General features: G+C 37.7%; 1 protein-coding gene across 4 annotated transcripts in view; it reads right to left on the bottom strand.

The window, feature by feature from the left end:
• Positions 1-520: 520 nt before the first annotated feature.
• LOC126469021 (dual specificity protein kinase CLK2) overlaps positions 521-22,365 on the bottom strand; it is a 34,374-nt gene continuing 12,529 nt past the window's right edge. For 2 of the 4 annotated variants that reach the window (XM_050096598.1, XM_050096599.1), the window contains 3 exons: positions 12,548-12,653; positions 11,673-11,890; positions 521-1,561 (listed from right to left, as the gene is read on the bottom strand). In XM_050096598.1, coding sequence (XP_049952555.1) covers positions 1,459-1,561; positions 11,673-11,890; positions 12,548-12,653 — 427 coding nt within the window. In that variant the 3' untranslated portion in view covers positions 521-1,458. Of the gene's footprint in view, positions 1,562-11,653; positions 11,891-12,547; positions 12,654-22,365 lie in introns of all 4 variants that reach the window. The other 2 variants (XM_050096600.1, XM_050096601.1) reach the window with 1 other exon arrangement.

The following is a 22,365-nucleotide window of genomic DNA, read 5'->3' as shown; positions in this document are numbered from 1 at the left end:
ATTCACTAAAAATTCATGTAGCTTTTAAAATTATATTACCTATTGAATGTCATAGAAATTAAACAGTATTACCAGTGATGTTAAAAATACAGATTAAAAACTATGGTTGAGCGGGAGTCTAACTGTTGCCTCATACAGTGTTACATAACTTGAACACTACCCCCTTGACCACTATGAACTGTATCATCTGGCACCTAGCCATAGAAACGTAAATTATATAACGTAAGCATAAAACTTCTCTTGGGATTTTCTCGAAATAGCCAGAGTAGTGCACCTTACTACTTTTTACATTATGTTATTTTAATGATCTACTAAAGGTGCACAAAGTTCGAAGTAAATCTGTGATCCAAACAGCGTGACCTCCCCTTGTTAGAAACTGAAGTACTCTTATTAATTTTATAATCTACAAGTCTGTATTTCATGTTTGGATGATTGATCACATCAAGCAGAATCTTGAGAAATGGAAATGCCACCATTGATTTACATCTCTTCTGAAGAAAAAGGAATATCGAACAAAAGGTAGCCTTTAATAACACTATCTTTTATTCCTATTTACATATGACCAAATTCCAAATGTGGGCTTGGATATTTGGTACAACGAGTACTGGAAGTTTTTTCATTACATATGAAGGCCTCTTACTAAGAGAATTGTGTACAAATAATAATGATTGATATAATCCCAAGCATATCGGATCTCGAAACGACATTACAACCACATATGGTTCTTAGATGTTTGTAACATTATATGAATATTACAAGTGAATATTCATTTCTAATTACTAATTTACTTTCTTACTGCCATAGTAAATTTTCACATGTAAAAGTATTCAATCTACAACAATGAGGTGGACACAGACCATGACAATAAATGCTTAATGCTCCAGTAAAAAAGAAAGTGATCTGCAATAAACTAAATAATCTGAGACAATTTTAGAAAACTGGACAAAAACATTACACTAAAAAAATACTGCTCCAAGTCTGAAAAATATAAATTATTTATTACTTATATTGATCCATCATGAAAATGGGATTTTCTTTCTTTTATAATATGAAGATAACTTCGAAATTTTACAAATATTCACAGTTTGAGGCAAATGATCTTTACAATACTGCTATCAATGAAGCAAATGAATATGAATTGAACATGTAAAACACACTTTACATAAAAAGTCCTTAACGTTTTAGCAGTCCTTTTACTAAGACATTTGTATCAGCCCTCTGGCATGGACACACACACACACACACACACACACACACACACACACACACACACACACGTATGTACAGATATACAATAATGGGTGACATGGAAAGTGTCCCTATCAGGCACTACATTAGAGTGAAAAATTCACTTCCAGGGAACCTGAAGCACTTCTTTTGCAGTAAGTCACTTCTTTTCAGGAACAATGCAGCTGTCCAAAGTCAAAATAAGGAGACAATGGCAGCTGGATGTCTGACTCAATTGTCCGAATCACCGTATGCACACCTCGATGTTGCTACACCAGGTGAACTTCCCCGACTGCGACTCGTACAATGAGTTCCAGAACGCGGACTCCCATACCTGTGCACATTAAACATAAATATTGTCACTCCATGAGACACAACTCAGCTTAAAAATTTCAGAATGCTGGATCATGTAAACAACTTGAGGACAGCAGCACAAAACTCCTAGGTTTTCCATTAAATGTTTAGTGTGGCAAAACTATATTACGGATATGCTTCACAACTGCTACCAGATTTTATTATAATGTCAGTCATTCAAAGCAGTGAAGGTGTAGGTGTGTGTGTGTGTGTGTGTGTGTGTGTGTGTGTGTGTGTGTGTGTGTGTGTGTTTGAAAACGTCTTCCATCTAATATTTTGCTGCCAACTTATGTTTTCAGCAAGGTACCAGAAAAGCTGTAAGTGTTTCAATGCATAAGCCATAACAAAGAACAAAGATCAGAAGAGAGCAGTTCTGGACGAGGATGTGTTTACTTAAAATTACTATGGTGTAAGGCCGGTATTACACTATCATATTTCTTTGACAAAGATTTGATCAAATATTCGTCAATTTTGTTTGGCAAAGATATTTGACGTGGTGCTAAAAAGGGGTGTTACCATATTTTTCGTCGAAGCTCAAGATGTCTGACAACAACATGTTATTATGCGCAGCAGTTGCATGTACCACAACTGCACTGTGTGTGCATTTGGAAGAGAAGCGGAGGGGGGAAGAAGAAATGTACCTGAACGCAGCCGTGAGCCTTACAATGAAACGATAAAAGCAGTCAACAAAATTTGCTACATGAGCTTCTAGCAGAGGACATAAATTGTACACAAATTACTTAAGAATGGATGAGCATTCATTTCATTTCATTATTTGCTCAGTGAAGTGTCATCATACTACAAAGCACAATACTCACTTAAGAACTGCTATATCCGCTGAAGACAGACTCACAGTAACATTTTGATTTATTGCTACACCAGAGTTACCCTTGCTTACAGTACAGCACTCTAATACCACAGTGTACATTAACTAAAATAATACCTGAAATGCCTGAAGCAATTTATAAAGCACTAAAGGACCAACATCTGAAAGTAAAATAAATGTTCAAAGCACTTTATGTGCAATAAAAACTATTTTTATTCTAGAAAGTAATAATTACATTTTGTGTCACACAACTACAAAATTAATAGAAATGTATGAAGCTGACGAGACACTTTACAACGTCGGGCATCACGAGAACAAAAAAATATTAAGAAGACTGGCGAGCTAAAAAAAAAAAAAAAAAAACAACAACAACACCCCACAACCACACATGCAGGGTGTCCTATTTATCTTGACCACCCGAAATAACTGTTTGTCCCTACGCAAATTACAAAATGTTTCAAGCAAATGCTCTTTAGCCATCAGTGGACATCGATCAGCGTGACTGCTTTCGTTGTAGCACTGTTTTTTTTTTTTTTTTTTTTTTTTTTTTTTTAAAATTACAAAGATATGTATAGCGGTATGACTTTTTTTTAAATGGCACCCTGTATTTTATATTCGGTAATTCATTTCCTCTCCTAAAGACCTATTCAAAAATGTATCACAGTGTACCATTCATTGAAACACAGCATTATTAATTACATAACACAACACTGACGTTGACGCTCCCAGCACTTAAGAGCAGGTACTAGGGGGTTATGGATCACATTCACGTGCTGACGTTGACAGATGGCAAATGTATACTTAAGTAGAATGCACACCCGTCATTCCGTCAACCATCGTCAGTTGAAGAGTTGTGCGAGTAGAACGTACACCAATGAAGAGAAGGTATAAATGTTACTCGTCTGTGGGGACTGTAAGTCAGCAGAACAGTAATCGCAATTTCTTATGTACAGGTACATTTAGTACAGTAGTTTAGTCCATTTAAATATTGTTGTGTAGAGTAGGCATACTGTTAAGGCTGTCCCTCCTAGAAACTGGATCGACTTTTTTTTTTTTTTATTGTTGTTGTTGAAGGTAGGTGAAATGATACGCAGGCACCGGAACTGTACAGAGAACGATAACCGGACAAGAACCCACTTTCCATACTTATGTTTTCTCGTCTTGTTGCGATGCTGCAGGAAATTGGTAGTTTCAACCCACGACAATGCAATCGTCTTAGCACTCGCGCAGACAAAGCTGTCGAAGTTACTGTTTTCGCTTCCGTTGCTGTGAATCCACATGTTAGCACACAACAGTTTGAACACGAGATTGGCATTCCTAAAACCAGTGTACATCGTATTCTTACATGTCAACGGTTCCATCCTTACCATGTACACCTACATTAAGAAATGGATGGGAACAATTTCTAGAATCCTGTACAGTTCTGTCAGTGGGCACAGCTGCAAATCTTTGCCAACCCGAACTACTTCACCGATGTTCAATTTACCAATGAATGTTCCTTCTCAAATAAGGGACAGGTAAACACAATGAACATGCATTATTGGTCCAGCAACAACCCACGATGGCTTTGACAGGTGGAACATCAGTGTCAATGGAGGGTTAACGTCTGATGTGGGATGCTTGGTACTACAATTATTGGCCCTCATTTCATCACTGGTAGTTTAAATGGCACAGTGTATGCCAACTTCCTCAGACAAATTCTTTCTCCTTTTCTGGATTAAGTGCCACTAACAACCACTATGCGTTTGTGGTATCAATATGATGGATGTCCAGCACATAATGCATTGTGTGTACGTCGCGTTCTGAACCGAAGGTTTCAAGTAAGATGGAATGGTCGAGGAGGAACAGTTACTTGGCCTGCAAGGTCTCCCGATTTAAATTCTCTGGACTTTTTTTCTTTGGGGATGCATTAAAGACATTGTCTATCGCGATGTGACAACTCCAGAGGACATGCCGGAACATATACGGTTTTAATTGTCTTCGGCAGGCAACACTGCATTGCTTCCTCGTGAGAACAGCTTTGCCGGAGGACATTAATTTTCTTTTTTGTATCATCAGTGGTGGGCCCTATCTCAAGGCAAATGACCTCCACAATTTTTTTTTTTTTGTAGCTCTCCAGTCTTCTTAATCTATTTCTGTACTCACAGAGCCTTACGTTGTGAACCGCCTCATCAGCTTCATACATTTCTATTAATTTTGTAGTTGACGGGACAGACGAATTACACTTCACAGCCATGTTTACAAACACGCAGCGATGCTAGCGCTCCAATGGGTAACGTTTCACAATGCAGTTAACAGAAGACAAGTGACTTATGATCAAATCTACTGCGAGGCCCTAGATTTAATCATATTTATTTGACGGCAGGAGAGATTTGAAGAAGTTCCCTATTACATCATCATATTTCTTTGACATAAATATTTGACATATCAACTTTGACAAAGAAATAAGATAGTGTAATACCAGCCTAATTACTTAATTAATCACTTTGCATATGCTATCTACGCCAAACCATCAGCCAAACTCGTTGCACTCTGAATTACAAAAATTTTATCTTAAAAGCCCTTCAGTACTCTTAAAAATATCTATAATGTACCATACTGTAATTGTCTACAATGTCAGTGTGTATGGTGACATTTTTAACAGCTTTAAAAATTTGTTTTCCGACTAGCACTTTGCGTACAGTGACACATACAGACACATCTGACGTGGCTTTATTACTCTTCATTTTTTCCGTCTCCCCTCTCCAATGCAACCAGAAGATACAGTAGGCATCAAGTTTGATTACCAGCATCGGATAAAAAGTTGTGGCAACACTGCCGTAACATGAAGAACATATGTTCAATGTCATGCACATTGTCCACAGGTGACATCTGAAGGTCACTTAAAATAATGTAGTGAGCAGTGACAGATGTGTTGGGAGTCAGCTGCAGTGTGTGCAGTTGAGGAGGAGGCCAGTTCAAGCACCCCACAGCTTGTTTAGGAAACACGAGTGTGTGTGGATCAAGACTGAAATAACACACGGTCGAAGTGCACATTTCTGCAGACTGCACGAGGCATGCAATCATCGAGTACTGTCATATTGTATGGCGACGAGAAAGGTGAAAGTGTTTCGGGATGGCAGGAAAATCATTCAAGATCAGGCCAATGCATAGAAATGCCCTACTTCTCCTCATCCACATGATGTGTGCCATGAACCAGATGGTACCAAGGGCATGGTTATTGTGGCTTTTGATATCCATGGGTTAATCCTATATAATGCTGTACCACAGAGGCAGACGACCCTTCAAGCTAATACTTCAATTTCTTAATACATCAACTTCGATCCACACTGAAAAGAAAGACAGCACCTTCTGGCACTGCACCCATCAACCTTCAGGAGAATGCACCATACAACATGGAAAACCATATGCATGAGCTCCTGTGTATGTGAAGGTGGGAGATACTGAACATACACTGTATTTATCCCAAATGAGTGTACATGATTACGAGCTGTTCATCAAAATGAGAAACAGACAGCGAAACACGAGAAGAATTCATCAGTGGCAGTCCTTGCGAGGCACACACAGAAATGGCATGCTAATGGTGTGTGACGCCTTCCATTTGTGGGGAAAGTTATCGAGATGTGGGGCAATTATCTTGTGGCCATGTAATATGGTGAACATCTGAAAGTCTGGTATGAAAAAGGGCCTCTACTTTTCATCCAAACCATGTAACGGCGAGCGCCCGCCATTACTGACAACGCCCTTTTGACCGAAAGCTTAAATGTTTAGTGGTATTTTCATTGAGTGTGTCTGCAATTTGAGGCCTCCTGTGTGGTAAGGAGCAATTTATTCTATTCATAATATTGCTGTTATTCCATCCACTGTTTGCTAAGTGTGTAACGTACCTGAACTGCATTCGTGTTATCACCCAAAAATCAGTATAATAGTATGGTAGAGCTGAATGGTATGAGCTGAGCACAGAAAAATTATACCAATCCAAACACAAATATATAGTAACAATGGGTTCATATGCAGCACTTGCTGCCCGCTTTCACAAAAAGTTCAGATTCTTGTAGTTTGTATTTCATGGACTCTTCCATACACCTTCAGAAAAGGTTACAAACAGCAAAATACTAGCTCAGTAAAATACCAACTACTTTGCATTAATACTTGTTAGGTCTCTTGTCAGGGGTGTATTTATATTATTTTTATGGGCAGGGAACAAAAGCTGTCACATCAATAATTATCCATGTCACAGCTAGGCACAGTGTCTATGATATGGAATCTATACGTTTGAGTCAAGGTGGTCTTTGCATGTAACAAATTTAAATCAACTTGACAGTTTTATTCAAATTTTACTAGTTTAATTACAGTGAAGTAAGTTAAAAGTACATATTACAGATGAAAGACAATATAAACACTGAAAAATACTGCAATTTCAGTCTTCTCTTAAACTTTCAATAGGAGATTTCTAGCACTTCTGCTGTAAATTTTATGTTCCTATTGATGTGTATCAATGCTAAGCCATTCATTCTGCTTTCTGCCACGGTGCTAAGAAGGTAAGTTTTCAAGTATTGCAGTGCAGAAAATAATCTTTCTCCTGTGCTAGTAGTGACAGGCAGAACTCATAGGAGCTGAACGAGGACTGCGATGTTTGGCACTCAAGATGAAGTTTTATGAGCTTCTGCTGGAGATGCTGGCTTGTGGTCTTGTCTTTTCTACAACTGATTCCAGATTATCAGTTCCCCCTCAAAAACTGCGAATGTGAGAAATCATTTTCTATATTTCAGCACTCAACACTTCCCAGTGGTCCCATCAACTGTGTTTTGGTATCGGCTTCTTTAAATTACCAAATGGCCTCAAGGTGTGCTTTGGGGTAATACAGGCAACTTCAACTTCATTACACATAAAATCTAAGAAAGGAATCCAGACTGTCACTCTAAAGTAATCAGCTGGGGCATTTGTTCGATTCTTCTGTAGTGCGGAGTTTTTATGTCTGTGCCAAATTTCTCAGCAATTTGTTCTGGTACCTTAAAGATACGATGGAAGTGTGAAATATTGTCCTGCTGAAGTTCTTTGAATCTGTTACACGCAAGCACACAAACTTGCAATAAATTCTCAAGATGCAGTTGTTGCAGTGCAATAGTTAGGCTAGGAAATAGGTCTCGAAAATGAAGGACAGCATCATGCGCCTCTAACTTATGTTTCACACAGTTTCTTTACTGTGTGAATCTTTCCACTGGTAGATATTTGAGCCAATGACTAGCACAGTGACTAAATTGTTAATAACTTTTCTGTGATATAATTGCTTGAACTCCTTTAGATTCACCACTCTTTTGCTGCTCTATCATAGGATTGTCCTCAGAAATAAGCTACAACAATACTATTTGCTTCAATCTCCTGAAGAATGGCGTTTGATAGATTGTCACTTATCAGGTCATTAATGTCAATGCATTTTAGAAATTATTCTCTTACAATACTACTCTCAACATTAAAGAACCGCATGCACAGTGATAATTCTTCAGAGAAGCTTACATCGTGTTTCTCCGTCTGCTATTACGACAAAAATTTGAATCTCTTAAAGGAATCTACCACTTTTCCAGCAATAACATCAGCACAGCAATCTATTAAATTATTTTGTTTTGTCTTACTGATATAAATGAATTTTTTGAGACCATATACATGTATTTTGTTAATATTTCATCGCCTGCATCCATTCGAAAGTACTGTAAAGTGAGAGTTTTCCTCGGAATTAAAATTTCAATGATTCACTGTTTATCTCCTGTCCGTATTCACCAACCAATAATCTATCATCTCTACACCCCCACAAGCATATAGTCTGGGCTCCACATTCTATTATTGCCTTTATAATTGGTATTAGTTTTTTCTGTTTTTGTTCACTTTTCCTCCTCCTAACCTAATCCATTATTGTTAAAAACAGCCGTTGACCTCTTCACTCACATGCAGGCAACCACATTTCTCTTACAATACTCTTTCTCCCAGTCACTGTCTATTCTTACAGTTACTTTCTTATCCATTTTCAGTGGTCCATTCAATAGTCTTCCTGATTTCATACCGATTTTGCCTCCTCCTGCCCTAGCAAACAGAATGCAAGCTTTACAAAATCCACCTCTTTTGTTATTAGATGACATTCAAACATTTTCTTCTAGCCATTTTCTCTGGAATGATCACACTCTATTACCATCTGCTATTTGCAGGAAGCAAAATTTGGCAGGAAGTACGAAAACATACTTCAACCACTGAAATATTAATTAGTCAGTCAGATTTTAACGTCTGTTCACTAAATGATAATCATCATTTTCATGTATAACAGTCTTGTCATCAAATAAACCACTCACATTACTTACAGAGGAACGACTAACAGAAGCTGAACCCACAATTGCTGGAAATGATGCCCTTCTCTAACATTAATTTCTCTATTACCTGTAAGTGTTAAAAAAACCACCCTAATGAAGTTTTGTCGTTTAGACCCACTCATATCATCTCCAGCATGCATAGTGGGAAAGAAACAAAATAATTTATGCTTACAAACAACTGTTGAAGTGGTCACATTTTTAAAGTTCATCCCACAAGTAATAGATTGCCAACCTTGTTTGTTTAAATTATACCGAATTTGGATAGCTGTGCCTCTACTACAACCTTCTACCAGCCACAGTTGCAAATACATATGTGCAAAATGCATGTGTCATGAGTGCCGTGTACCAACAAGCAATAATTTATTTTTGCTAACAACCATTTGTGTGTAGACACGTACCGCTGACCCCCCCCCCCCCCCCTTTTAAATCTGCCACTGTCTATTGTTGATATTTCAATGGTTCAGAAAATGTGGGAGACTCATAGCTTATATGCCTCATCCCGTAATGTAAGCTATATAGAAACTTAATGGATGCAATTTTATGTTTTTTCTGCAAGTGTGTGACCTATTGTCTACTCTAAAAATCCTCAAGCTCATAACAAACACAAGAGAGAGAATTCAAATTGTATAAATCACGACAGTTTCACATGCGACTGTTACTACTAACACAGAACTTAGCTTATGCAGCAGTGGTTACGACATAAAAACTATACATTAAAAATGCTTGCAGTAGCACCAGTTGTATAAAATTTCTCAATTTGTAATTCTTTAAGTTTGATTAAAACAGAAAACTGGAAACATACTGTATGCAGAACAAATGTCAAGCTTCTCTTTCAAAAAGACCAATACTGAATTCCAAATTTCTGTACAAACATTACCAATTTTGATTTTAATTTATTTTCCTCAGATTAGCCCCACCTCTTTGTTCATAGCCTCACATATTCATTATTCAGTCACAAGATATGTAAAGGAGTGTTTAGACAAGCCGTATTTCATGACAATATGTGGTTGCAACAGCACTGAGCTGTAATGCACGCAGTACTGTTGATGTTGGAAGACCTTTGCCAAAGTTATCCACCGACGCTGAGAATATTTCATATTGCAGGGCCATTTCTATCTCCGTGCTTGTGTGTAAGAGTCTCCCTAACACACTCATCTTTGTTTCCTGCTTCTCCCAGTGACAGCACTGCAGTCACGTTCTGAACAAAAACAGTACTTCATTTTTGCTCAGTGTTGTACACAACAATGGAGAAATGTACAAACAAGAGAAATATGAATTTCACAAATGCAACTTACGTTATGACCAGAGCTATGGTTTGTCAGAAGTAATGTACTTAAAGACTGCATATAGAAAAAGAAGAGTTGGTGAGCTGTTACTGATGAACTCGGTACCACACTTGGGAAGCGTACAAAAAAATTCCGAAGGCTTCGAATCTATGGCAAATGTGAGACTGTATCATGTTTCATTAATATTTGCAGCCACTTTCTTCTGTTGCTAATAACTTTAAAAATGTTTTATCATCAAAATAAGAAAACTTTCGCCTTTAGCAACCATCATCTATTCAAAAAGTGCCAGACATGTTCCATGTAGTCATGTTACGCATCTTCATTTTATTAATTATACATATTTTTTTGTGAGAGATTTGTAATGATTTCTTTTGCAGTTTGTTTGGATCTACCTATTTCTATTTACAATTATATATTTGTGTGTTTTACTCACATTAATTTTTGTGTCCCCTTCATCAGCCATTTGTTGTCCCTTATGTGATATATCATGCGCATTTAGCAAGTACAGGACAACAAATGCATGAATGTAACTAAAAAACACACACATATAATTGTAAACAGATATAGATTGATTGTAACAAACTGCAAAAAGATCGCCACAAATACCACATAAAATATATCTAATTAATAATTTTATATGTGCTACAGAACCACTAAAGTTTCCCAACACAAACAGGGGAAATGTTACTGGTACTCAAGAATAAATTTCAGTTGCAAGAGAATTAAGTTTTCCTATCTTTACGATAAAAGATAATTGGTGTTATGTCACAAGTTTCCATGTGCTGCTGCTGGTGGTGGTGGTAGTAGTAGTAGCGATAGGGGAGAAATTCTTCAGTTCTACCAAATAATTGCACATGCACACTTCTGGTACCAAAAGGCTTATTGCTGAATAGTGCACTCTGAAGTAGTACAGTGAACTTTCGTTCTGATCACCAGAAGCTAAAAACTGAGGATGATCACGAATCTTGTTTTAGCTGGTATACCTACTCATATTTGTATCAGTTTTAGCAGTTCTTGGACCAACTGTTTCTATGAGATACTTAAAATCGTATTTTGACATGTAGTAAAATTCTAGAAAAAGCATGTATGCAGTATTAGTTCAGGAGCAGAAGGTTCTGAAGCATTATGCTTACTTAAAGAATAACACATCCACAAATCATAGTTTTTCTGTTTCTTTCTAACTTTATTCCTTTTGTGATGTAAAAGCAGGACAGCTGCACACACTCCCACCATATTTTATTTCTTCCATTTTGTGGCATTAGTGTGGCCCATATATATATACTTCTGACCCAGTAATGTACTACTGCAAACATAGCTGGATGTCAGTTGGCAATCAGCCATTTTTATAGCCCATGTAAACATACCAATTCAATTCATATTTCGAAACTGCAGGATAGGATCCAGGAAATAATATAGTATAATACTTTCTTAAAAGTGACTTGTCCCAATACAGTATTAGTTCAATTTCCTTTACTATTAGTCACCACAAAATGATTTGAGGTGTGGTCCTCAGAAACTTCTGATTAATCTTTAATTATTTTTATGATGTGCTACTGCAAGCAATGCATTGAAACTAGAGAGAGCGCTGAGTTGGCGCTCACCCAGCGCTAGCCTCTTCACCGTGAGAGGGAGTGGCTTCGCTCGCGGTCCCGGTCCGAAGATGCACTGCCTCCACCACGCCTGTCACTGCCAAGCCTCTGATGTGGTGGAATTTTATCGAAGAATGGATGCCTCATTGCTTCAGCTAACGTGATGCGTGCTGAGGGTTCATACTCCAGCATTCGAGACACCAAGTCAAATAACTGCCGATGATCCTCATCATCACTGTGTTGGTATCGCTAAAAATATTGCAAGTTAGCATTACTTCCACATTCATAGATTTGCAACAATCGATCATAACAAGTACCATTATTTAATTCCTCCTGAAAATTACAAAAATCAATGAAATGAGAGGTATTTTTGTTCGGCTGTCAAAATTTAGCCAATCTCAAATAATATAAAAATTTCCAAGAAAATGCACGGATATAAATCTAGGCTGACTACTATGTAACTAATGTTAATTGGAAAGGACAGAAGATATAATTTAAATTCTACATTGGAGCAATAGATTATTAGTTACTTCGAAAACTGTATTGTGAAATACTGGATATGGGAACCACCACTTAAAATTTTTGTACGCATTAAATTACATAAACATTAATACTAAAACACGAGTGAAATGTTTTCCAAGCAGCCAGTATATGCCATTGGCAGCATGAAGTAAAGCTGTATGTTTGTAAGGCAGTCAACATTCTCAGATCGCAAAAGAAAAAGAAGACTGCAGGTACTGTCACTATCATGTGATATGAAGATTCAATGGTTGAAATTCAGTACAGATATATAATTCACTAATAACTTACAAATACAAAGAGTAAAAATTACTAGCACAGTGACAACCCTCACCTATGAATTTACTTATTAAAATTGATTAAAATCAAAGATTTTCAGTAACTTACATGTAGAGGCTTGCAATTTTCCCTCACGTAGCGGCCAGCAGAACTCTTTTCATCCCAGTCTAATTTCCCATGATAAAAGTACTTCGTCTTCGTCTTCCGTGCCATTCTGTAACAGAAAGTAAACTTCAGTAATTACATTTAAAAACACGACATTACTAGCTGTAATGAATAACTAGAGAACATCTTTGAGAAACGCAATTCAATCCTATTTGCTTATAACTAAAGTGTGTTATTTGTACTTATGATGCCATCACATTTCTCTGTGCACAATACTGAGTAAAATGTGTTAAGGAACAAGTCCCATTCATTTTTAAAATATTGTGTCATTTAATGAACACAGTTTAACAAATGCTGGATTTAGCTATGAAAAAATGTGTAACTAGGTTATAAGCAATGTCTAAGTAACAGACTGTAATGTACAAACGGTACAAAGCAAAGTGTTGTTAGGGTTAGGGACCTCAATCGGTAAAAATGGAAGCCTTATAGGATTGCTTTGTTGTCTGTCAGCCTGTCTGACTTAAGAACCCTTTTCCTCAGTAACAGTTTGCCGTATCAAGCTGAAATTTAAGTCACAATAAGGTCTATGGGCCCCTGGCAGTGTAAGTCATTAAATGTTCTAAGCCACAGGTGAGCAACTGGTGACCCACGGGACTGGATCTGGTCTGCAACTGGTTTCAATCTGGCCCGCAGAAACATATGTGCAAGGCAGAGAGAGTCACACTCACTCACACTGTACTCTGCCCAGGACATATTTTCAGATTCTTTCCATGAACACTTGGCTCGCCTCTTAAGGTTAGCAGCTTGTGACACATGCCAGTGAGTTTTAATTACTTCATGCATGTGTAATGTAATTTCACCACTTCTGTATTTGAACAACAAACTAAAACTTGTTTCCAGTCTGAGCACCAAGTTATGGCCCATGTGCTCATGCATATCTTGAAAATGAGTGAAACAGCTCACTATTGTGCAATGGTGTAGGGAGAAGTATTTTTGTCACTTGCTCAATGCTCTCTCTCTCTCTCTCTCTCTCTCTCCCTCCCCTCCGTATATCTTCACTCCCCATTGATAGATAGGAAATGTTAACACTAGGTGATAATGGAATAAAAATTGCCAACTAGCCCTAAAATGCCTATTTGAATGACAGCAGGATGCTGTTAATATAGGTACATTACCCCGTAACAGGGTTGCCCCAAGTTTCCCGAGGTGAAATTCCCTGATTTCTAGACAAGCTGTAGTATTCTTCCGTGACAAATTTTGAGATCTCAAGGGCAAGTTAAGATGTAAGTTGACAATCTGACTTTGCAGCTATGGTACAAGAAAGAATAGTACCAACGAGGGGGGGACAAAACAAAAACCTTGCAAGTAGATGTCATTTTTTGATGAAAGCAAGAACTGTAAGTACTAACATTATCTTTTGTAATGAATTGTTTTTAGATGGGGAATGCAAGCCAAATGGTATGGGTGTTACATTAAGATCAATGACATTATTTTAATAAAATGAAACATTTGGTGACAAAAATATGCATTTCCTTGGTGTTGCAAGACACATTTAAAGTTCGTTTAACAATTTCAGAAATAAACTCAGAAAAAAGTAGGCCTCTTGAACAAAGTGTATAAGGTGGGGAAGAATTGTGTAAACCAACACACTAGGTGACCACCAATAAAATGTTGGTTCTAGTACATTCCTCGTTGTCAGATACTACCCACTGTGATATATCATCATTTTATAGGTATTTTGTGATTTTCCTTTCGAGAAATAATTGAGTATGTAGTGTACAAACAGCCAGCAACTGAATTTTCTTCTTCTTATCACCACCAGGGTGTATACGTGGACAAGAAAAAAAAAATTCCTGGATCTCCCGGGTGAAAATACACTTTTCCCATGTTAAATGACAGTATACTTTCCGTCAGAACTGTAAAATTTATCAATCCTTTGAATAGATATGGTTTTATACAGCAGCATAGAATTTCTCGGCAGTTTAGAAAACAAAACTCGGGGGAAAAAACGTTTTGGAAAGATCTTTGATAAGCAGCAACATGTACACTGCAAATTTTTGTATTACAGAAGTATGAATTCGAATTCCACCAACAGGAAAAGTTAATGGTTTAAGTTACTATACATAGTGTTGCTACACGAAAAGCAAAGCTTTCGCAAATAATATTTGTCTCTAAGATTAATAAGCTACAAGAGAAGCTAAGCTTTCACATATAATGTTTATCTGTTTAGCGCATGTTACACTTTAAGATACATCATACAAATACGCCAGCAAAATTTTTAATACTGACACAAATCTCCGATTTTCTGGGCTCAAAAATCTTCTACATGGCTCGTCATCAAAGAGTTGATTTTTAAATGAGAGCAAACGCTTTGCGATTTAAGAAATTCATCGTACATTTGCGCACATAGTTCATCTTGCGTAAAAGAAAATCTACTTTGAAAATAAAGCTTTTCGAACCACAATTCGCAATATTTTCCCGCGACCTGTTAGAAATAGATTCATTTCAGCAGTTGCCAGAGAGCGCCAGATAAGAGGCGTCACCGCACTTGCGCAGCTACGGTGACGTAGGAAACCAGTATGTTCGTACATGGAAAACATTAAAAGATCTTTCTTACATTATGTCATAAAAGAAACAAGACATCAGAGGATACTCCAAGAGCGCCGGAATTTCGTGAACCATACTAAAATGCATAGTTCGCCTTAAAGCGCACATTTGTATGTCCAGATTCCCAATGACTTGGACCTCGACCTGATATTAAGCTTTTTGGTATGGTTTTCAGGAAGTAAATTTTCTTAGAGTACCAGTACTGTCTTCTTCTTCTTCGCGGATGGATCACTTAGGACCACGCGTAATCAACATTTGTTGGCCTTCCTTTTCGCCCAATATTCCTTCATAAACAACAAATGGGCTAGCTTTCGTTGCGTAGACCATGTATGTCGGTTAGTTTTTCTCTCTTCTTCCTCAAAACCCCGTGTGTTTGTAATTTTTCTGATTTCATTTCTATCATGTAGATTTAGAAACCCTAATTCTCTCAGGTCTTTTTCCGTCTGTTTGTACCAGTTTGGTCTTGTAGTTTTGTTCTTTAAAAATGTATGGATTTTGTGCGTTAACCTGTTTGAGTCCATTCTTTCTAAGTGTCCCATGAATTGGATTCTTCTCATGCGCATTGTGTCTGTTATTTTGGAGATATTTTTATATATTTCTGCATTGGGCTTTGGATAATGTACCCCATCTTTAGTTCTTGGTCCTAGGATTTTCCTCATTATCTTACGTTCTTTCACTTCTAATACCTCTTTTAGTGTTCTGTGTTGAAGGTTTAATGTCTCAGATGCGTAGAGAGCTTCGGGTCTAATTACTGTTGTGTAGTGTAGTATTTTGCAGTTCCACGGGAGACTCTTTTTGTTGTAAATTTTTTTTGTTAACTGAAACGCCGTCTCCATTTTCTGGACTCTTGATCTGACAGATTTCTTTTCATTACAATTTTCTGCAATCCATTCACCTAAATATTAAAATTCTTTTACTCGAGAGATGTGTAGTTATTACCAAATTTGAGATCAGAAGGTGTATTTTTGACGTCAGTCATAAATTTTGTTTTTTCAAATGAAATTTGTAATCCTATTTTAGCTGCCTCTTCATGTAATAATTCTAGCTGTTTCTGTGCATCGGTAATGTCTTGTGCGATCAGTGCCATGTCATCAGCAAATGCTAAACAGTGTAATTCTGTGCCCTTATGTCTTGGTCCCAGTCTGTGTGCTGGTGCACCTGCTTTTTTCCATTCTCTAACAACTTTATCAAGAGCACAATTGAAGAGCACTGGGGACAGTACACCCCCTTGTCGTACTCCTGTGTCTACTTCAAATTCTGTGCTCGATTTTCCCATAAATTTTACTTTGGATTTGGTCTCCGTGAGTGTTCTTTTATGATGTATTGTCGTCTTTTGATCTAGTCCAAATTCTGCTAATACTTCAAAAAGGGATTCTCGGTCTATACTGTTATATGCTTTTTTAAAGTTGATAAACGTGATGACATAACTTTTGTTTGAAGTACTACGTAAATATTTCATCGAGTTTTTCAAGTTAAGGATTTGTTCTATGCAAGATCGACCTTTTCTGAACCCACCTTGGTATTCGCCTAGTTTTGAATCCAGCTGAGGTTCTACGCGGTTTAGTAGGGCTTTAGACAGAATTTTGTATGTTATTGACAATAAAGAGATTCCACGATAGTTGTTGGGGTCTGCTGTTTCGTTGTGTACGATGGAACTCAAATTTTTCTGCAGGCTTTTCACAATTCAGTAATTTAGAGAAGTATTTTGCAAGAATTTCACAGTTTTCGGTGTTGGTATGAGCAATTTCCCCATGGTCATTTTTGAACTGGAGTGATGGAGGAGAGTACTTTGTTAATTTTTGTTTGAATACTCTGTAGAAATTTCGGGACTTGTTTTTCTTGAAATCATTTTCTATGTCTTGCAATTTTTTGTCTTCGTGTTGTTTATGGACTGTTCGTATTGCTTTTGTGGCTGTTTTCCTGGTATCTTTGAAATCTTCCAGGGTCTTTTGATTTTTGTTGCACAACCAATTTTGCCATGCCTATTGTCTGAGATTTATCAGTTGGTCACACTCATCTGTCCACCATGGGTGTTTACGTGTTCTTGTTTACAGTGCTACAGTTTCAGCTGCATTTAAAAGTCCTGCTTGCAGTTGTTGCCAATTTTGTGGTTTTAAATTTTGCATTTCTTTAGTAAATTGTTCATTGCCATTTATGTTTTGTACATCATATTTACGGTGTGGAGATTTCTTAGTGAATTTTCTTTTTTCTGGAATGACATCTAGGGAGAATTTTGTTGGGTAATGGTCAGAATCTAGGTTTAGTCCACTAAGGACTTTAAGTTTTATGATTTCTACTGTATTTACGCGGGAGATCATTACATGATCCAACTGATATTCACCTAGTAATGGATTAGGTGAGATCCAAGTTTTCGTTTTCGAGGCTCTTTTCTTGAAAAATGTTGATTTGAAAAATAGGTCATGGTTTTTGCAGATTTCAATGAGTTGCATGCCATTCCGGTTGGTCTGTGTATGCCCCGACCATTTACCTACCCAATATCGATATTTCTTTTATTTACCGATTTGTGCATTGAAATCGCCTGTAAGGATTTTGACATGGTTATTTGGCATTTTTGGAGAATATTATCTAATTGGTTCCAGAATTCTTCTACTTCTTCTGTTTTGTTTTTGTTAGTGATGTTAGTTGGTGCATGTCCGTTGATTAGGGTGTATATCTTATTAGCTGATTTTATTGTCATCGTGGAGAGCCAACCCGAGTAAGATTTGAAAGTTGCGACTGAATCAAGTATTGATGTATCTACTATAAATCCAGTTCCAAATTGTGGACATTTTGCCATGGCTCGTTTTCCAGGTTTTCCTTTGTATATCCTGTATCCTTCCGAATCAAAAGGATTTTCATCTGTATATCGTGATTCCTGAAATGCAATAATTTTGATTTTACGTTCTCTGGATTTGTCCAGGATGTTTTTTAGTTTTCCCATTTTTAAGAGAGTACTGTATTATCTCATGTTTGGTTCTTTATTATGCCATAATGTCATACGTGCTAGAAGATGAAAACGAGCACTTGAAATGCAGCGAACAGTTAAAACTAGCCAATAGTGTGGAATTAAAACACTTCGTTTCAAATAAATTTACTGCCTCAGGGGAAATCTTAATAAAGGCCAAATTTCTATAGCAAACCGACAAAATAACTTTATTGTTCTGCTAGGCGATTAATACTAGACTGTCAGAAAGGCGGAAATAAAATAAAATCTTAAACTAGTAACATATTTCAGCCTTCCGTAATTATGTGGATGTATTTTAATTCACTTGATAGCTCCCAGCCACAGAAATCCTCCTTGTTTTCATTTGACGCGAGAGGAGTAAACGAAGAGGAAACAGAAAAATCACTAAATGTAAACATGGGTCATGTGGAGACTACCTCCCCCCCCCCCCCCCCCTCACTATAACTCGGACTGCTCCGCGCACTTCTTTCTGAAGAGTCTGATACATGAAACATATATCTTCGAGGAAATGTAAAACGTTATTTGGTCTTTAGTAAGCCGAAGTGCAGTGCCACGCCTCTTCAAACAACATTCTTATACCGCACGTCACTGTATTGTGCTCTGTGAAACTCAAACGTGTATGTTTTGCAATGCATGCCATCAAACTATTTCAGGCCAGTGGCAATTAAAATGTCCTGTAGTGCCTGTCCTGCTCCCAGTTGGCTGGTTTGACATTTTGTCCCTCTAAAAAATAAACGCAATTAATACTAGATGAGATTATTTGTAACCGGGAGAACAAGAACTCTTCAGAAAATCTGGTCTTTTTATTGCCTATTAGCTAATAACTTGCTCTTCTGTGTGACATAAAATTAAATGTAGGACACCTAAAACCCGTAAAGACAAGAGACAGGCAAGACAGTACACATTTCTTCAGTCCTTAGGTCCTAGCGATTTTTCTCGCTAATCTCGCTGCAGCTTTACACGGCGTGCTTTCCTTTCTGCGAAAGAACTATTACCTCAAAGTTCGTCAAACATTTTGCTACACGAAAAATCGAAATGTCGTCGTCTAATACTGAAAAAGCTGTTAATACATATAATACCCAAGGTTGGTGTGGTTTCTTGATCTGATTATGTCTATTTTGTCACTGTGTGCTGGAAAAAACAAAACAGGCATTTCTAATATTGCAGCAATTGTGACACACGCAAAATAAACGAGCCTGTTTTGGCAATGATCATTTTTATAGTACGACAATATAATTCACGAAGTACCAATACAAAATACCTATTTGGCCTACTACAATCAAAAAGCTTTATGTTTGGAAATAGTTTCATATTTCATTCTTACGCTCCAATTTCTCATGAACGAGACTGACAAGGATTCCCCTGGCAGAGACATCACGTACACTATGCACGCATTCAAAAGTCAACTTATAATTCTTTCAGAAATCAACTTAGAAGGTGTTCAAAAATGTCCAAAAACCACCAGGGGTGCATTTTAAAATCGTATGAATAATCGATAGACTGACATGCGCTGGATGCTAGGTGCTTTGTGAAACAAAGTTTTTTCCTCAAGAATATAAATTTGTCCCCTCCCCCTGAAACTGCCGCCCGGTTTCCTGTTGAGGAGCACCCCACTCCTGGATTGGATTACGCCACTCAGCAACAGACGCACATCGGTTAGACTATATTAGACTGGGCACACCTGTACATTAGTGGGAACCGAATGGCTTCAGATCGGCAGGCCCGATCCTTGACAGATACCCACAAAAAACAGCCTGAGGTTTTGGCCCGGCATGGAAATCCAGCCATGTGGTGAGCTATTCATGAACCACAAACAACATTTTGTTGAAATGAGACCACAGTGATCAATCATGCAACAGATAACTTGTTCAAATACAGTGGCAAGCAATAATAATGAGGATCGGTGATGATTGGTGAGCACATAGAAAAGACAAACACAACTACATTTTCAGCCATAGCTTTTGTCAGAAAATGAGAGCTCACTAACATTCACACAATCACTCTGATGACTCCTGCACATGTGACAGCCATCTCCAGCTGCTGCATCTAGTCTCAGAATCAGATCCAAACAAACCACTCCTCTTGCCTCCCTGCCTCGCAATCGGCAGCTGCTAGGCTAGCGGCAAGAAAGGTGGCAGCACTGACTGCAAGCTGAGAGGAGTGGTAGGAAGGAGAGAAGCAGTAGTAATGAGGGAGCAAGGAAGCAGCGCACATACTCAGCTGCACCCAGCCAGTGACGATGCATGACAACGCAGTAAAACAGTTTCATCTTATGAAACAAAAATGAGGTTTTTCCAGAGTTTTTTGTTTTTCAAAATTCCCTAACGTTTGAAATTCCCTGAATTACAGAACCTGTGGCAACCCTGCACAAACATTAACACTGTGAATAGCACTGTTGTTGCCTGGTGTGACAAGGTGGCCTATAATATTAAGTAAGCATGTGAATGAGGGCTGAGGATCACCAAAGGTTACCCACAGCCCCCATTCATTCATATCCAACACAATAAAAAGATACAGCCACTTATGTCACATACTTGACACTCAGTAACTCACTTATCAAAGCCTATGGGGTACTTCCCGTCGACGCAGAGATAAGAAATTTGGCATGAAGCAAGGTTTCATATTACAAGTAAAGGAAGGAAACTCTAAATTATTAATTTGTAATAAAACCACATAAAAATATCCTTTTGCCATTCGAACTTCAATTGCATTCGTTATCTGTTAAAAGCACTGTAGGAAAGTATTACTGCATTCAAACATAAAATGTAAGTTGCATTTATGTTTTAGCAAGCATATAAAAAATATTTTATTAATCTTCTCTGTCTACATGTATAAACTGAACTCCCTTGCTAACTTCTTTTTGTATGCCCAAGCCTTGTCTCAGTAAATATTGCACATATTTTGATGACAGTCTCTGAAATACAAGGACATACTTGCCAGCATCAATATGGCTAATAGGTGAAAATGATCTACATTATCAATTTTTGGGGTAGATGAACTACCTACACACATTATTAAGTTTTTACGGGCCCTCAGTGCGTGAGACCTACTCACTCTTGGCTGTATAACCACGTCTCAAAAAGTATTGTTCCTCTGTTTCAGAAATTCACTGAACTGTTCCAAATTCTCTTGCTATTAGGTAACTAACAGTCTGCTAATTTTTCTTCCAGTGTACCATCCTACAATGGAACAGTAATTGGGGGAAAGTATTTCACAGCAACGTCTACCCTTCATCACAGTGTGTCATAGCTCAAATAGAAACAACTGTTGCAGTACAAGTTCTAGTCCAAAACTGATATGATTGAGATAAAAATGTAGGCCTGTTTTATTGGTTACGAGAAAGCCTTCCCTTTGGCAAGGTAGAACATAATAAACTTATGGACATTCTCAAAAGAATGAATACAGATGAGACAGACACTTACTGTATAGACAATTTGTGCTGTAATCAGACAACACAGGATGAATTTCATAATAAGGTCCCCTACTTTGCAAATATTTGTAGAGGAGTCCATCAAGGATGAGTACTGTTACTCCTGTTGTTCACTTGGTATTCGAAGTACTGTCCAGTAAGCACTTTTTTTTATTTTTTATTTTTATTTTATTTTTTTAAAAACAAGAAGCATGGAAAATGTGTAACTGACACAGTGGGGATTGCTGATAATTCTTCAAAAAACACATCACATCAACATAGCAGGAGATCACAGCAGTAACCTGGTTCTGAATACTGAGACCAAAATGACACATTTTCTGTGTCTCACATGACAGACAGAAGACAGACTCCTCTCCAAACAAAAAACTGAGATTCAGTGGCTCCTTTAAGACATTGACTGCTATGAGGCAGGCAGTGGCACAGCAGAGCCACGTGGTGCAGCAATTGACAGCCACAGCAGTCGATATGAAGTTTAAGTACCTTGGAAATTGGCTCTGTGGAGAGTGGAGATCAGGCATGGGGATAAAATGTCACACTAAGAACACCCATAATGCATCCACAAAATTCAAGAAACTTCTCAGAAGTAGAAATCCCGACCTAGATCTCCGAGTCTGTACTTCCTACATGGTTTCGAGAAATGAATGTCTAATACGCTAACAGCAAGGAAGATCCAGGCCTTTAAAAATGGATTTACCCCAGAATGCATGTACCACCATGGACAGTACGAATAATGAACACTGAAATATTGCAAAAACAGCAATAAATACTAGGGTGGTTTTAAAAGTTCTCGGAATCGCCATGAGAGGTCAGCGCTAGTGC

The sequence above is a fragment of the Schistocerca serialis genome, chromosome 1 (genome assembly GCF_023864345.2).
Source record: "Schistocerca serialis cubense isolate TAMUIC-IGC-003099 chromosome 1, iqSchSeri2.2, whole genome shotgun sequence".
In the NCBI taxonomy this organism is placed as follows: Eukaryota; Metazoa; Arthropoda; class Insecta; order Orthoptera; family Acrididae; genus Schistocerca; species Schistocerca serialis.
The sequence above is the reverse complement of the archived record's forward strand: the minus strand, read 5'-3'. Positions and strand labels throughout refer to the sequence as shown.